Raw genomic sequence first — 17,583 nt, forward strand, 5'->3', positions numbered from 1 at the left:
CTCTTCCCCACGACAGATCGGCTCAGCGTCCGCATCACTGCAGACGCCGAACCAATCCGCCTGTCGATCTCCCGATCCCTCCTACCCTCACTCGTGAACAAGACCCCGAGATACTTAAACTCCTCCACTTGAGGTAGGACCTCTCCCCCGACCCGGAGGTGGCAAGCCACCCTTTTCCGGTCGAGAACCATGGTCTCAGATTTGGAGGTGCTGATCCTCATCCCAGCCGCTTCACATTCGACCGCGAACCTACCCAGCAAGAGCTGAAGGTCAGAGCTGGATGAAGCTAGGAGGACCACATCATCCGCAAAAAGCAGAGACGAGATTCTCCTGCCACCAAACTCGACACACTCCACACCACGGCTGCGTCTAGAAATTCTGTCCATAAAAGTGATGAACAGAACCGGTGACAAAGGGCAGCCCTGGCGGAGTCCAACCCTCACTGGGAACAGGTCCGACTTACTACCGGCTATGCGGACCAAACTCACGCTCCTCTGGTAAAGGGACTGAATGGCCCTTAACAGAAAGCCACCCAGCCCATACTCCTGGAGCGTCCCCCACAGGGTGCCCCTGGGGACACGGTCATAAGCCTTCTTCAAATCCACAAAGCACATGTGGATTGGTTGGGCAAACTCCCATGCCCCCTCCATCACCCTTGCAAGGGTATAGAGCTGGTCCACAGTTCCACGGCCAGGACGAAAACCACATTGCTCCTCCTCTATCTGAGATTCAACTATCGATCGGACCCTCCTCTCCAGTACCTTGGAGTAGACCTTTCCAGGGAGGCTGAGGAGTGTGATCCCCCTATAGTTGGAACACACCCTCAGGTCACCCTTCTTAAAGATGGGGACCACCACCCCGGTCTGCCACTCCCTAGGAACTGCCCCCGATGACCACGCAATGTTGTAGAGACGTGTCAACCATGACAGCCCTACAACATCCATAGCCTTGAGATACCCAGGACGAACCTCATCCGCCCCCGGGGCTCCGCCGCTGTGTAGTTGTTTGACTACCTCAGCAACTTCTGCCCCCGAGATCGGACAGTCCATCCCCAGGCCTCCCAGCTCTGGTTCCTCCTCGGAATGCGCATTGGTGGGATTGAGGAGCTCCTCAAAGTATTCCTTCCACCGTCCGACTATAGCCTCAGTTGACGTCAGCAGCTCCCCATCCCCACTGTAAACAGTGTGAGCGAGTTGCTGCCTTCCTCTCCTGAGGCGCCGGACAGTTTGCCAGAACCTCTTTGGAGCCGATCGATAGTCTTTCTCCATGGCCTCACCAAACTCCTCCCACGCCCGAGATTTTGCCTCGGCAACTGCCACTGCTGCACTCCGCTTGGCTATCCGGTACCTGTCTGCTGCCTCCGGAGACCCACAGACCAGCCACGCCCTGTAGGCCTCCTTCTTCAGCCTGACGGCTCCCCGAACCTTTGGTGTCCACCAGCGGGTACGGGGGTTGCCACCACGACTGGCACCGGCCACCTTACGACCACAGCTAGCAACAGCCGCCTCGACAATCGCAGAGTGGAACAAGGCCCACTCGGACTCAATGTCCCCCACTGCTCTCGGGACGCGGTCAAAGCTCTGCCGGAGGTGAGAGTTGAAGACCGTCTTGACAGGTTCTTCTGCCAGGCGTTCCCAGCAGACCCTCACTATGCGTTTGGGTCTGCCAGGTCTACGCGGCATGTTCCCTTGCCATCTGATCCAACTCACCACCAGGTGGTGATCAGTTGACAGCTCCGCCCCTCTCTTCACTCGGGTGTCCAAAACATACGGCCACAGGTCAGATGATACGACTACAAAATCTATCATCGACCTGTGACCTAGGCTGCCCTGGTACCAAGTGTACCGGTGGGCATCCTTATGTTCGAACATGGTGTTCGTTATGGCCAAACTGCGGCTTGCACAGAAGTCCAATAACAAAACACCGCTCGAGTTCAGATTAGGTGGGCCGTTCCTCCCAATCACACCCCTCCAGGTCAAGCTGTCATTGCCCACGTGAGCATTGAAGTCCCCCAGCAGGACAATGGAGTCCCCTGATGGAGCACTATCTAGCACTCGTCCCAGGGACTCCAAAAAGGGTGGGTACTCTGAACTGATATTTGGCCCATAAGCACAACCAACTGGTTCCAACCAGCTGGGAATCTGACAACGCCATAAAGTTAACCATCCAAGGAAACTGTTTGGAACAACGATGTCTATGGAGAATCTGGTCCAAGATATGGAGGAGATAAAAAAGTCCTTGAATTTCATGTCACATGAGATAACTAAAGTGGCAAAACAGCAAAGCGGCCTACAGGAGGTATTGAAAGAAGTCAAGCAACTTAAGGCTTTAATACAAGAAAAGGACAAAAACATTGAGCTGCTTGAACGGAGGGTTGACGAGTTGGAGCAACATTCAAGGTTGGATGATCTCTTGATATCAGGACTGGAAATACACCGTACCTATGCACAGGCCGCAGCCTGTGACAGGGGAAAAGACATTGAAATCACTGCTACTCATTCTCCAGGTTCTCCCTCACTTGAGGATCAGGTGATCAAATTTTTCAACAGCAAAGATATTGCAATATCCAGTAAAGACATTGTGGCTTGTCACTCATTGGCTCAAAAACATAGTAAAACATCAACCATTGTGATCAGGCTTGCCAGTAGAAAATGTAAAATGGAGGTGCTGAGGAATGCAAAAAAATTAAAGGGTACAAGTGTATATGTAAATGAGCATCTTACGAAAAGAAACTCAGAAATCGCAAGGCAAGCAAGGATCCTGAGAAAAGAAAAGAAGATCCATGACACTTGGACAAGAAACTGCAAAGTACTGATAAAGCTAAATGGTCCCCCGGAGCAGGCAAAAGTGATGGTCATCAGAGATATTAAAGAACTTGATCAATACAAATGACATACGTCTGCTGTGGATCACCAAGGATGAATAAGAGGAAGACAACCAACTTCACGCATGGATGATACAACAAGAAGATATACGAAGAATCTGGATTATTCAACTCTCAATACAGTAAGAACAGAGACTGGTAATTCAAGTTATGAAAATTTACAATTGCAAAGGTTTGACTACACAGAATATAAACCACAGGATATGCAGGATGACATTGACCCAGATAACAATTTTTACACTAGAGTACAAAATCATTGTGAATACTATACTGAAGACCAGTTTGAACATAATGTCACTATAAAAGGTAAATTATCTGTTATACATTTCAATTGTAGAAGTCTAAATTCAAATTTTGTGAAGATTATGCAATGTTTGAAGCAATCAAATCATCCATTTACTGTAATAGCAATCTCTGAGACATGGCTCCAGGAAGGGAGGATATCTATGTTTCAAATTGAAGGATATAATATGTTTTCCACAAGTAGAGATTGCAAAAAAGGTGGGGGTGTGGCTTTGTATATTGATAAAAACTTTCAAAGTAGATTGGTGGGTGATATGACATTAGTTATGGATAACATTATGGAGTGTGTATCTGTGGAAATACAAATAGAAAAGTCTAAGAATGTGTTAGTCAGTTGTATGTATAGGAAACCAGGATCTTGTGTTGAAATGTTTAAAGAAAAAATAGTTGATATGTATGATGATATAATCAACAGAAAAATGTGTTTTGTCTGTGGGGATTTTAACATTGACCTGTTGAATCCTCAAATGCAAAATGCAAATACAGAGTTTATTAATTCCATGTTTAGTTTGGGACTGTATCCACTAATAACTCGGCCAACTCGAATTACAAAAACTAGTGCGACACTGATCGACAATATTTTTACAAATATTCTTGAATACGATATGTTAAGTGGTCTTATAATTACCGATATGTCTGATCATTTACCGGTTTTCACAGTTGTACAAAGGACAACTGTAACTACTCAAAGTGAATCTGTGGTTGTTACAAGGCTAAAAAATCAAGAAGCAGTAAATTCATTTAAAACTGACTTAATGGAACAAAATTGGGAGGAGGTTTATGTGGAAGATGTAAATATGGCTTATGGAAAATTTTTAAATATTATAACTTCTCTTTATGAAAAAAACTGCCCTTTGCTTTATAAGGTGGATAAGAATAAATATGCTGAAGAGCCGTGGATAACTAAGGGGATTCAGAAGGCTTGCAGGAAAAAAAATAAGCTGTATAAAGACTTTTTAAAGAAAAGAACGGAGGAAGCAGAACAGAATTACAAGATATACAAGAATAAATTAATAAGTATTATGAGATCTAGTAAAAGAAATTATTATAGCAAATTATTGGAAGGAAATAAATCTAACATTAAAAATATGTGGCGCATATTAAATGATGTAATAAAAAAGGGTAGTGGAACCAATAGTCTTCCAAATATTTTTCTAACAAAAGACAATCAAGAAATTTATCAGTCTAAAGAAATAGCAAATGAATTCAATAAGTATTTTACCGAAATTGGGCCAGATTTGGCAAAGGATATATCAAATACTAAATTAGATGCTGTGAGTAAAATAACAAATTTAGACAAAACCATATTTATTCAAGGCACAAATGAAAATGAAGTTATAACAGTTGTTAAAACATTTAAAAGTAAAAAGTCAGCAGATTTACATGGATTTGATATGTCGGTTGTAAAAGAAATCATTGAGATTATAGCCAAACCACTTACACATATTTGTAACCAGTCTCTCCAATCAGGAAGATTTCCTGAAAGGATGAAGGTTGCAAAAGTCATTCCCGTCTATAAGGCTGGAGACAAACATGACTTTTCTAATTATAGACCAATTTCTATTTTATCTCAGTTCTCCAAAATACTAGAAACAATATTTCATAAAAGATTGTATGACTTTATTGAGCATCATGATATTCTTTCTGAACAGCAATATGGTTTTAGACGTGATCGGACAACTTCTCTGGCAATTGTTGATCTAGTGGAGAAAATATCTGATGCAATTGACAACAAACAATATGCTGTTGGGGTCTTCTTAGACCTGACCAAAGCTTTTGATACTGTTAATCATGACTTATTAATAAAAAAATTGTGTAGATATGGCATCAGGGGTGTGGCCTATGACTGGATTAAGAGTTATTTAGAGAACAGACTCCAATATGTCCACATTAACAACACTGATTCACAGCTACTGACAGTGACCACCGGTATCCCACAGGGGTCAGTGTTGGGTCCCTTGTTGTTTATTCTTTATATTAATGACATATGTTTAGTTTCTAAAACATTGCATTTCATACTATTTGCAGATGATACTAATGGTCTAAGTTTTGGGAAAGATTTAATAACATTAATGGACAAGGTTGAGAAAGAATTAAATGCATTAAAGTGTTGGTTTAACTTAAATAAATTAACTTTAAATTTAAATAAAACAAAATTTATCATATTTACTAATAGAGCAATTACAGTGGATACAAATCTCAAAATAAATAATACAGAAATTGAAAGAGCGAATGAAATAAAATTTCTTGGCGTAACCATAGAAAAAAAGTTAAGTTGGAAACCGCATATTGACTCAATTAAAGCAAAGTTATCGAAATCATTAGCAGTTCTCTATAAAGTTAAAGAATTTTTAGATGAAAAAGCTTTATATCTTTTGTATTGTTCCTTATTTCTGCCTTATTTCATGTATTGTGTTGAAGTGTGGGGAAATACCTACGAAACCCACTTAAAGCCTTTGTTTATAATTCAAAAGAGAGCAATCCGACTTGTAAATAAAGCAGCTTGTAGAGAGCATACACATTTACTTTTTATTCATTTAAAAGTATTAAAGCTAAGAGAATTAGTTACATTAAGAACTGCACAGTTTATGTATAAAGTGATGTATAATTTGATGCCAAAACAAATTCAGGATCTGTTCCAGATCAGAGAGAGTGTTTATGATCTCAGAGGGTATAACATGTTAAGAAGGCCTAAAGTAAGAACTAAAATGAAACAACTTTGTATTTCTTGTGTTGGGGTTGATGTGTGGAATAAATTAGACCAGGAGCAAAAAGATTGTTCAACAATGGTAAAGTTTAAGGGTAGGTTTAAATCAAATGTGATTAAATATTATGAATCAAGTCAATGAAAAAATGCATAAAACATTAAAGGTCTTTTTTTTTTTTATGAAGCTAGAATGGGGATTTGAATATATTCCCATACATTTCAAACATGATGTAAAAATTATGGAATCGGTACGCTATTCTAAAATTTTGTTTAAGTTCAAAGGGTTTGGGGGGCTGGGCTTATAAGCTTATGCTTCTGCCCGCGCCCATTCTTAGCATTGTGTAAGTTGTGTGTTTGCTTGTAAACCTGCAAATGTTTCTTTGTTATATTATATTGTACTATTGATTTTAATTTCTCATTAAACTTCTCACAAACAACAGTCAGGACCCGTTCCCCGACCCGAAGGCGCAAGGAAGCTACCCTCTTGTCCCCCGGGGTAAACCCCAACACACAGGCAGAGAGTCTCGGGGCTAACAAAAAGCCAACCCCAGCCCTCCGCCTCTCACCCGGAGCAACTCCAGCAAAGTAGAGTGTCCAACCCCTCTCCAGGTCTCGGGTTCCAGAGCCAATGCAATGTGTCGATGTGAGTCCGACTATATCTAGCCGGTACCGCTCAACCTCTGCCACAAGCTCCGGCTCCTCCTTGAACCGTCACCTTATCGTGGTGGAGGAGTTTGAGTGCCCTAATGATCCTAGGAGCTATGTTGTCTGGGGCACTTGGTGCCCCTGGTAGGGTCTCCCATGACAAATTGGTCTTAGGTGAAGGGTGAGACAAAGAACGGTTCGAAGGATCTTTCATGGCGGTTAAAACGAAGAGTCGGAGTACCCGGCCCGGAGGGTTACCGGGGTCCCACCCTGGAGCCAGGCCTGGGGTTGGGGCCCGTGAGCGAGCGCCTGGTGGCCGGGCTTTCGCCCATGGGGCCCGGCTGGGCCCAGCCCGAACCGGATACATGGGCTCGTCCAACTGTGGACCCACCACCCGCAGGAGGAACATGAAGGGTCCGGTGCAATGTGAATCGGGTGGCAGACCAAGGCGGGAGCCTTGGCGGTCCAATCCCCGGACAAGAAAACTAGTTATTAAAACATATTAATCATAATATTGTGATTTCACAGATCGGTCACATGGTTTTTATTGACTAACAGTTGTTTTGATTAGCTTTTATTGAAAATAGAGTTCTTTGGCTTTTAATAAAAGAAAAGAAAGCCGTCTTTATCTTCTGTCTTCATCGCTGGAATGTAAACAGTTTAGAAGTGAATGCATGACCTTGAGGCTGTTTCATGCACTGGCGCTGCGTCAAAGGGACTGTGGAAAAGATTAAATAATCTTGGTTGAAACAGCTCCTTCATCACGTTACATTTAGGACAGATTAACGATCAGGTTATTTATCTTTGTTTTAAAGTAATAAACTATAAATCTGTAGTTTATTACAGGAACTATTCACTCATGTTTCACAAGTGACACTTTTTCAGTGATCCTAGTTTTTAAATACTAAATAAAATTAGTTGTAAAATGGGTTCATTAATAAGTTTTATTTATGTTGCTGGTGCTGAGGTTGGTGTCAGCTGATGGCCAACGTGAACTCGTGAGGAGGAACAGATGGTGACGCCACAGTCACTCTGACACAAACCACTGGTTCTTAACAAACTGTAACATTTATGGTGGAAAGTTATTTTTGTGATGCAGGAAAACGTTTGATTAGTTTTATGGTTAGGGTTTCTGTGTGCTGGCCTTGTGATTCGTGGTGAGACCTCGCCTCACCTGGTGCAGGTAAGGATTGGATCCAGCTGCTGGAACAGCATGCATCGGGCTTGGATAATGGCTGATCAAGCCCTCACTGTCACGAACAGAACTCAGAAGACCCGTAATGATGCCAAACACAGTAAAAATATATAAAATAATAAGTCCTTTATTTATTGTGAAGTTACCAGGTGGGCGAGGCTGGAGACAGAGTAGGAGAGGAGGCGAGGGTCAAAACCAGATAGATCCGTGAAAGCTACAATGAGCAGGCAGGAGGCAGAATCCAGTAGTGATGATGATGTGAAGCCTTTTGAACCAACAAAGCTTTACAATCCAATTGTATTGAAAAAAGGTTCAAGGTTCAAAACTCTGGGAGGACATCTGCTGGTTAATGTTTGTATTTCATTGTATTGTCAGCCAATTCTACTGAAAATGAATGGTGTATTGAACTTTATGGACAAATAAAGCATTAAAAAGCTTCCTCAGGATCATATAATAAAAGTATCTTGAATTTGAACATTACATTAAATATACTAAAATTGCTTTTCTTGGTGTGAATACTTGAAATGAAACAATGTTAATTTTTATGGGATACGTGATGAAATATATCTAATTTACACATATTAACATTCTCTACATATTCAAATATTTTACTTTTCACATTTCTATTGGATTATTAGGCAGGAATAATTAGCTCAATTTACGTATCTTTTTTAGAAATAGAGTAACAAAATGAAGATTAGAAAATTCACATAAGGATAGGACATACTAAATTCCATTACACGTACAACCAAACTGAAAAGCTCATCAACTATTATATTAATTACCAATAAAAGAAGAAAAATCATACCACACTAGATTTTAATTTAATTAAAGGAAAATGACAGACGGTCTAAAAGATATAGCCCTACAATATGCACCAAGTATTACTACTATAAAGGTAATTTACTAGACTAGACCAAATACATTTTCAAACCTTATTTGGAGAGATTAAATTGAAACATTCCCACATCTCAGAACGCCCTCTTTTTGCTACAGGATCCATTTTTGCGACTCGGTGTTAAATCACTGAATACTGAATCCTGAACCGTCAATCTCAGGTCATACAAACCAGTATGGCAAGCCAAATAAGCATTTATTCTGATATCAGGATATCAGCCACAATTGTCATGAACATGTAAGCCATTTCTGTCCACTAGTTAACTAGTTAGCCATGTTTGTGTCAACTAGTTAAATATCGAGGGTGAAAATGTGCCCACTAGTTAACTAGTGACAACAGAAATGCGCACTAGTTAACTAGTGAACACATTTAGGCTTCAGTAGTTAACTAGTTGACACAAAAACTGCTCACTAGTTAACTAGTAAAAGCAGAAATGCATACCAGTCAGCTACTTGAAGGTATTCGTCTCACTAGTTAACTAGTGAGGGTCAAAATGTGCACACTAGTTAACTTGTGGTAGACATAAATGCACACTAGTTAACTAGTGAACACACTGAGCAATACTAGTTAACTAGTAAGATATGAAACATTTTAACTAGTTAACTAGAGAGAATTTAGGCCTTAATAGTTAACTAGTTGACATATAGAGCTCCGGACCCCACGTGACTCTCAGTTAGTGGACGCCATTTTGGCATGCAAAAAAGGTAAACAAACACGGATGTAACCATGAACATGAACGGGATCCGCTTGGATTTTACTTCGTTGGAGTTTACTTCACACTTTAAAACAGAAGAAATCGTTTTATATAGTCAGAAATTAAATAGACTAAACATCTCCGACCCTTACCGTGCCCCTGGGATACTTTTTAAAAACGCCAGAAGATGTCGGAGCGGACTTCTTACCGGCACAACACCGGACCTGGCCGGGGGAACCCCTTGGGATTCCCCTGGCTGGAGGAGCTGGGGAGAAGGTCTGGGACTCTCGACTCTACTGCCCGCTCCGACGCCAGAAGCTGTCGGAGCGGGCTTCTTACCGGCACAACACCGGACCTGACCGGGGAACCCCTTGGGATTTACCCGGAGGAGCTGGCTCCGGCGGCTGGGGAGAGGGAAGTCACGCTACTGCCCCCGCAACCCGACTCCCGACACGCGGATGAAAATGGATGGATGGACGGACAAATAACAGATTTACACGTAAGTAGTCTCGGTGTGTGATCTGACAATTGATCAACCATTGCTTAAAAATGAAATACAGCTTAGCCGGTTAATTGCTGTGATCATAAAACACGTAAACGGCAGCACGCAGAACTCACGAGGAAACGTTTTACGTGATGTTTACTTGCTGCTGTGAGTAATAAGACAGAAAAAGCCACGCCAAAATAAGTTTAGGAAGCCCACTAAGAATCGTAATAAAAGCATTTAAAATAAATACCATACACAGTTGAGGAAACGTTGGTTTAAGTACCTGATATGAAGTGGTCGCTGCATAAGCGAAATCCTTTCCTCTCGGGGTCCCACAGCTTCATTTTCGCCCGGTCACTAGTGCGTTTTATTACAATGATCCAATGTTTGCGGCGCTCCGGATCTTGGGGAATCCTGTAGATGGCTCATTCCTTATGTCGTCCGCGTCTGTTCTGCATCCTGGGGCACAACAGGAATCTACCATATTTCCTGTCTGATTGAGTTTTCTGACAATAACTAATAGTCCAGCTGCCGGCTTCTGCCTGCCAAGATGGCGCCGTTTCGATTTGAACTGTTGCATGCCGGGAGAAGTGACGTCAACTCCCGGAGCACTATAGGCTGTCACTATTTAACTAGTTGACACAAACATGGCTAACTAGTTAACTAGTGGACAGAAATGGCTTAAATGTTCATGACAATTCTGGCTGACATCCTGATATCAGAATAAATGCTCATTTGGCTTGCCATAAACCTGCGCCTCTCGGTTTGCGTTGCTTTAAATGTTTGAAACAACGTGTGAAGCGGTCACGTGGGTGGAAGGGTGAATGAAGCATCGTTGCTCATTGGTCACGTGACTTTCAGTAAACAAATCAAGCTCCGACACAGTGCTTTGCTCTGCGGTGGTTCGTTTTGGTGATACAAGCTTCGAATCCTGCGTGTCACAGGTAACATCACTAGAATCCAGAGAATGTGCTGAGGTGGAGAATCCAGGTAGTCAGAGGCAGAGAAAACAATCCGGGCAGGGAGCAGGCACTTGGGTTGGTCAAGGAACAGAAACGAGGTCAGGATCCATGGTACAGGCAGAGGTTGGAGTGCTGGAGAATGTCTTCAATAATGTGGCAGAGGGTGGATGGTTCTTTTATAGCAGGGGAAGCAGGTGTGTGAGATGAGCTGAGGAGTCAGGAGCAGGTGAGGAGAATGGAGTTGATTGTGGTTGCCAGGGAAACAGGGCTTGTCTGGAGCTTGGTGAAGGGACCAGGTGAGCTGAATGAAGGCTGAGAAATGAGTCATGACACTCACTGGAGGTCTAATTGCTGGGTGAGACTGAAGTGTGAGGCAGGAGCAGCAGGCAGAACTGAATTAAGTAAAGCAGACACATAATAGCTACCCTGATGCACACGTTCTGCGTAAACCGAACAATGAGTTTGCTTTCTTTCAGGAGCAGCTGCTTGGCGGTGAAAGTGACGTTGACTGAATAAAAGATTTCATGGCTAAAATGAATAATGTTCTTTTTTACAGATATGTTACCACATGGGCAGCCCCACCGACCCGGATCAGAGAGACCGACAGACAGACAGGTCCGATATCGACATCCTGCAGCGTTACGTTGCCCGCTGTTTTCCGGGTCTGATCCCAGTACCAGCTGTGGTGGAGAGCTGCATGTACACGGTAGCTGCTGGCAACAGGGTGGAGGTCACTTTAGCTGATGTGCTGCTTTACTGTGGAACACAATCCAAACCAGGGGTCTCCAGCCTTTGTTGGCCCGTGAGCTAGTTTTACTCTGTGAAAGCTCTACTGCCATACCATTTATTCACATGGATACTTTCCACATGTGAATATGCATATATGTTAAAATGCTCTGCTTGCACATGCACGGTATTCACATGTTGATCTCTCTGTACTCAATACATCACTATTATAAAAAACAGTACAAGGACGATGGACATTCTGACAATCCAACTAAAAACATTTTGTTTTTTAACTTATTGGATACTTCCAGGTAAGTAAATACAACTCTACTTTGTGTGAATGATTTTACTTTGTTAGGATGGATCAGTGACATCACTCTTTGAGCACACAAATGATAAAACACTTCCTAAAACTATAGAATGCCTTTTAAAGAACATTTCATGGCATTTGATACAAACCCCTTCGAGTAACTATGACAATTTCCCCAAACAATGCTAAACTAATTTTCTCATAAATGAATACAGATGAAGACAAAAAAACAAACTAAATGTGATGAAAACACTGAAGTCATTAGAACTATAAAAATAGAAATAACCTTTGTTCCTGTTTTCTCGGATCATATGTTTATGTTTATTTATTTAGCAGACGCTTTTATCCAAAGCGACTTACAATGTATAACCTATAGGGCGTGTTGTGATCTGTGGGGGAAACCGGAGTACCCGGAGGAAACCCACGCATGCACGGGGAGAACACGCAACTCCACGCAGGAAGACCGCAGCCGAGTTTCGAACCTGCAACCTTGGTGCTGCGAGGCAACAGTGCTAACCACTGCGCCACCATGCAGCTTGTTTGGGTTGTTTGTTCATGAAAGTGAAGTTTTGTTTACTAGTTCATAACTGCAGGTAAAATGATGTTTTCTGTGTTTATCGTTGACAATATTAAGGTTGGAGGAGGGTTCTCCTTCTTGTCCGGATCAGCTGCGGCTCTGACGGCAGAGCAGAGTTCACGCTTGTGTTTTAAACGGAACAATCAGCTGAAACTGAATCACAGCAGACGTCCAGAGTTTGGAAGCCTTTGTTCATAAACGAGCAGCATTTAATCTGCATTAGCGAGCCGCTGCAGCAAACAGGACTGTACTGTCACCCAGAGTGATTCACCGAGGATGTTCTTATGAAACCAGGTCTGCATAACCGATGGCATCCACCTGCGCCTGCAGCCGCGTACACACGGGGATCAGTGCTGCAACCCCTTTCCTTTTTCTGCCTATTTTCAGTACGTTTGCCGAAATATTTCTGCAAAAATCTGATTTTGATTTTACTTCCACAAGATGCTGATTTTAGATTCGCTCCAGAGAAAACCGCCGTCCCTGGTCAATTCTCCGTCAGGCAGGACGGCTCGCTGCTGCTTCCAGGGTTAGGGTGTTGGAGACCCCCGATCTAAACCATCATTATTTTAATCAATATGGAGATCAGGATTAGATACATGGGTCAAATACACATAACGAAACATTATCTACTTTATATCATAGAACAAGTTTTTGGTGTGACAGAACCAACTAAGGGTCCAAAGTCTCTTTTATCATAACGGTTTACTAGAGATGAAGACAAACGCCTGTCAGGTCTTTAGTCTGTTCAACACTTCATCTGTTAAAATGCAGAGGAGCTGCAACAGAAGTGAGTTTCATGCTACATCCTTTGTACTGGCACCCAGCTGTTCCTGTGGCCATCTCTTAGCTCTTTAGCTTCGTCTTGCACATCTAACAGCTGCTGCCTTCTCCTTCCTGTTCTCTGTGGCTCTGTGGGTTGGTTTGCCAGCAGCTGCATGTCTGTCTGGAACCTGATGGTGAACCTGGTGGGTCCTCCCTCTCTGTCCCAGGTCCTGGGGTTGGGCTGCTGCAGGAGACTTCTACCTTTATTACCCTGGTGCTTGTTTGGGTGTTGGTATCATTAGATGCTGTTACATCCCTCCAGCCCGCCCGTTCTCCTCGGATGATTCCTTACATGAAGGGCTTGGTCTCACCACCATCTGTCTCCTGCTGCCTCAGGCGCACGCCCAACTGTTTATCCCGGAGGAGATTCTTCCAGATGTTTTGTCCTTGCATCGTCTTGCTGCAGCGCTCGCCCAACGTCCTCGAGGTGTTTGGGTGTGGCTTACCTCCTTGCAGGGCTGCCGATGGGGGTGGGGTGTAAACTGGTCTGTTCTGGCCTCTGGCGAGTATGTCAGCGGGTCTTCCTACCCGAGCACCTGATGGCTACTGCTTCAGTCCTGATTCTTTAATTGTATTCCAGTGCTGGTTTAATCAGCCTGAATGAAGTTTTTATGCAGGAAAACCTGATTTCTGAGCCCCGCTCAAACAGCATCGAGTTTGTTTTAGAGCCTCCTCACGACTTGTGAGTGGAACTTTAGCAAGCTAGTTATTATTATTATTATTATTATTATTATCATCTAATGACCCTTTAATTCAGTGAACTATATTATTTACCAAGACAGCAGCAGCTCTAGAGGGTAAAGCTGAGCGAAGCTTCCACAGAAAATGTCCTCAGCTTTCAGGGGCGTAGGTGTGGCATGGACGAAGGAGGCGTGTCCCCACCAATATCTAGCGATGACCAAATAGTTTCCACCCAATCATTTCAATGCCTCTGCTAATAACCAACAAGCCATTAAAGGTCTCGTTACCCTAGAGGTGCAGAAAGGGTTACATGGCGTTCTCTCCTCTAGTCCCACCTTCGTTACGCAAACGGCAACTGTGATTGGCTGCACATGCTGTCGCGGGAAACTCACGTCACGTGAGACAAACTGTGCCGGTTGTTAGCAGCGCCAAAGCTCGAAGGAAAGCGTTCCAGTTGTCTGTAGAACTCCTGTGTTTGTACCGGACGTGAGGGACGCACGGGGCCAGAAGCTTGTGAGTGTAACCGAGGCTCCTGAGAGGACGATGCTAGCTAGAAAAGCTGCACATGAAGAGAGGGCGACGGCCATGAGGCTTTTTTATTAATGCCACGTCACTTCACATAACAGCAGTCACGTTCCCCCAACAACCAACCCACACACTTCTGGTCGTCACAATAAAAGCACTGAACACCACATCCTGTCTGACTGTATTAATCAAAATAAGAGTCTCACAAAAGCCGTCACCATGCTTCCCCCCAAGAAACAATATAAACAGCCTCATCAGAGCTACAGATGATTTACCTTTCCCTCAGAGACACGCAGATCTAACCCCGTAATCATGGTTCTCGTTCTGTCTCAGAGTCCAACTTCCATCCAGACTCAGAGAAATCTGCATCCTTGTGCAAAGATAGCATCAGCCTAGAGAGACAGTTAATCCTCAAGAGCCTGACACATGCAGTTATATCCAGAAAACATTTTTGACTATTAATACAACAATAATTTACTTTTACAACAATACAGCTAAATATAATTTGTACTTGGACACTTTAGCTTCCACCAGAGGGCAGAAAACACGTTAATGATTCAATAAAGCAGCTTCTAAAGGCAAAAACAAATCTTAATAAGATAATGATTGTCATGACAACAAACAAACAAACAAACAAACAAACAAACAAAGAGCTCTTATAAACTTAGAAATGTATGTATGTATAGATATGAAACAATTGTTGTAAAGGGTTAAACTGGCATGTTTAAAATGTTGGTGACACACTATAGCTTTTCAATAACACTACAGTGAAGTATCAGAAGAGGATACTTTATCGTTGTCTCATGGATTAAAGAGAAGACAACAACACAGATTAGGGGTGGAGTTAGAAGTCCCAGAGCAAATCAACGCCGACGTCAGCTCTGCCGTACTAGTACTCGATCTGCAAGGTCTGGATCTGCTGTATCTCGGTTTAAACCTGCAGGAATAGTTTGGTGGCTCAGTGCCGGTGTGATTTTCACTGCTTTGTTTTGCAGCTCACTCCTGACTGTCACTTTGTGCTGGACTACCACCCGTCCCACAACAACATCGTCATCGGAGCAGGATTCTCAGGTACAACACCAGCCATATAAGGCACTTCCTCTCTGCCATGTGTCGCACATTCAAGTCTGATTCTGCCTTTTCAAGAGCAGGTTCACTGAGAAACCATTTTATAATTATTTCTGATTGCAATCGGTCACTTTGAGTTCTTCATGCAGGCTGAACATGAAGATAGTCTCCTACACCTGTCTCCTGCATTAGCTTCTGATAGAAACAGATGGTGAAACTCTAGGATTAGAAAATCCTGACAGATCTACATCACACTGTCCCTAACATTCATGGATTCGAGACAGAGAAGGGTGTCCAGGAATCAGCAGAGAACATCTCAGCTAGCAGATACACACCACACAGCAGCACTTCTCCAGGCTTGTGTTATTCGTGGATTTCAAACATCAACGTTGCAGAGCACACTGAGTCAGTGGTAGGGTCGTGTTGCTGTTATCCAGTCAGAGGCGAGATGTCCAAATATCAGGAAGCAACACTCCACATCCTGTCATCTGAATCTCTCCTTTGATCTGAAACAGCCACTTCTGGACTCTTTGGTCGTCTTCTTCCACTTTCCCCTTCGGCTGACTCTGTGTCCTCAAACGGGTGCGCTGGAGCTTATTTTCCCAGAGTATGACTCTGGCACGGCATTCGTTCCTACTAGAGACCCCTAGCAGTGCCTACACCACGCTCAGGACAATCCAGACTCTTTTGATGTGTCCTATTAAAGGTTCCATATAATGAAAAATCCACCTTTATGAGATTTTTACCACGTGTCATCCGGCCTTTCTCCTCTGCCTAAAGCTGATGGTCTTGGCTCTGAAACGTGGATATTCTGAAACATTCCTTCTGCATTGGGGACAAAACACTGCCACAAAAACTACGAGTCCTGTCTACAGAGAGACATGCAACAGCCAGCTCAGGATGTGTCTTAGACAAGTAATGTTTTGTAAAAAACTCAATAAGCCCAGGGGTTGGTGTGCCAGAGCACAGGATGCAAGGCAGGCACTTAAAGCACTGGACTAAGAAGGCCAGTACAACAGCAGCCTTGCCTAAGACGCTGTGGTAGGTGTGTGCAGCACCTTGGACAGCTGCCCTTGGGAAACAACCAGCTTTCATCCAGGACCATGGACAGCACCAGGGCAGCAGTCACGGCCAGCTGGGCCGTTTTACCTCATCAGCTGGCCCTTCAAAAGCAGCCAGCTGGAGCTCATCAAGGAAGAGAAATTGTTTGTGGGTTGCAGCAGCAACTGGTGTTCTCTTCCCTTGCGCTTCTTGGCTCAGTCTAAACATTTTGCAGTTTTGTGCTTACTGCTAGAGAGAGAGTAGGTAGGATTTTTGAAGTTTGGACAATTTCAGTTAGTTTGGTCACTTTAGTTTGGTTCGTCTTTTAGACAAACCTTGGTTAATTACCAGTTGGGGTTTTGCCCTTGTGGATTTTCAGTCTCCTTTTAATAAAAGTGCCTTCATTTAAATGTGAAGCCAACCTAAATGGAATGTGCTTGGTTTATGTCTTGAATCTGGTGAACTGAGTCTGTCCACCCAAATACCTCCTGCTTAGAATGAGCTGTTAGTTGCATGGAAACGACCCCCACCACTGATTCCCATGTATTGGATGCATTTACAGAACAAAAGTAAGTCGATGATTTGTCTAGGTAAGTGAAATGATTGCGAGCTGAGGTGACAATTGTCTGTATGGATGCATGGTGACTCCCTTTGTTGAAAATTTAACACTAGGATAAGGAGAGGAGGGTAGGAGAGGTGTGGCTGAGACAGATGTCTGTATGGATGCTGAATGGTTTTGAGTTGGTAACCCTAAATTCTTTACTTGTCTTAGAGAGAGTCCGGCATTTTCTGAAAGGGTAAGTGCTTTAAATGTGTGGGGGAGGTGCTGTGGGAACTGTAGGGTAAGGTCTCCTAACACCAAAGAGTTATCGATCCTAACTTGACGTAAAGTGGTGCAGACTGAATACATGAAAGCAGATCATCAATATACTTCTTGACAAAAGGGGACTACAATCAATAACTTCATGCGTCATTACACAACAGTCATCAATTCATTTCTTGACATACAGGTTCATTAAAGGTCATATCACAAAAGGTCATAAAACAATACACCTGTC

The 17,583-nt window shown here is 43.2% G+C and overlaps 1 protein-coding gene across 5 annotated transcripts in view; it reads left to right on the forward strand.

The window, feature by feature from the left end:
• pipox (pipecolic acid oxidase) overlaps positions 1-17,583 on the forward strand; it is an 83,706-nt gene that overhangs the window by 64,457 nt on the left and 1,666 nt on the right. For all 5 annotated transcript variants that reach the window (XM_070543742.1, XM_070543743.1, XM_070543740.1 and 2 more), the window contains 2 exons: positions 11,332-11,481; positions 15,412-15,487. In XM_070543742.1, coding sequence (XP_070399843.1) covers positions 11,332-11,481; positions 15,412-15,487 — 226 coding nt within the window. The remainder of the gene's footprint in view (positions 1-11,331; positions 11,482-15,411; positions 15,488-17,583) is intronic.

Source organism: Nothobranchius furzeri, chromosome 13 (assembly GCF_043380555.1).
Source record: "Nothobranchius furzeri strain GRZ-AD chromosome 13, NfurGRZ-RIMD1, whole genome shotgun sequence".
Classification (NCBI taxonomy): Eukaryota; Metazoa; Chordata; class Actinopteri; order Cyprinodontiformes; family Nothobranchiidae; genus Nothobranchius; species Nothobranchius furzeri.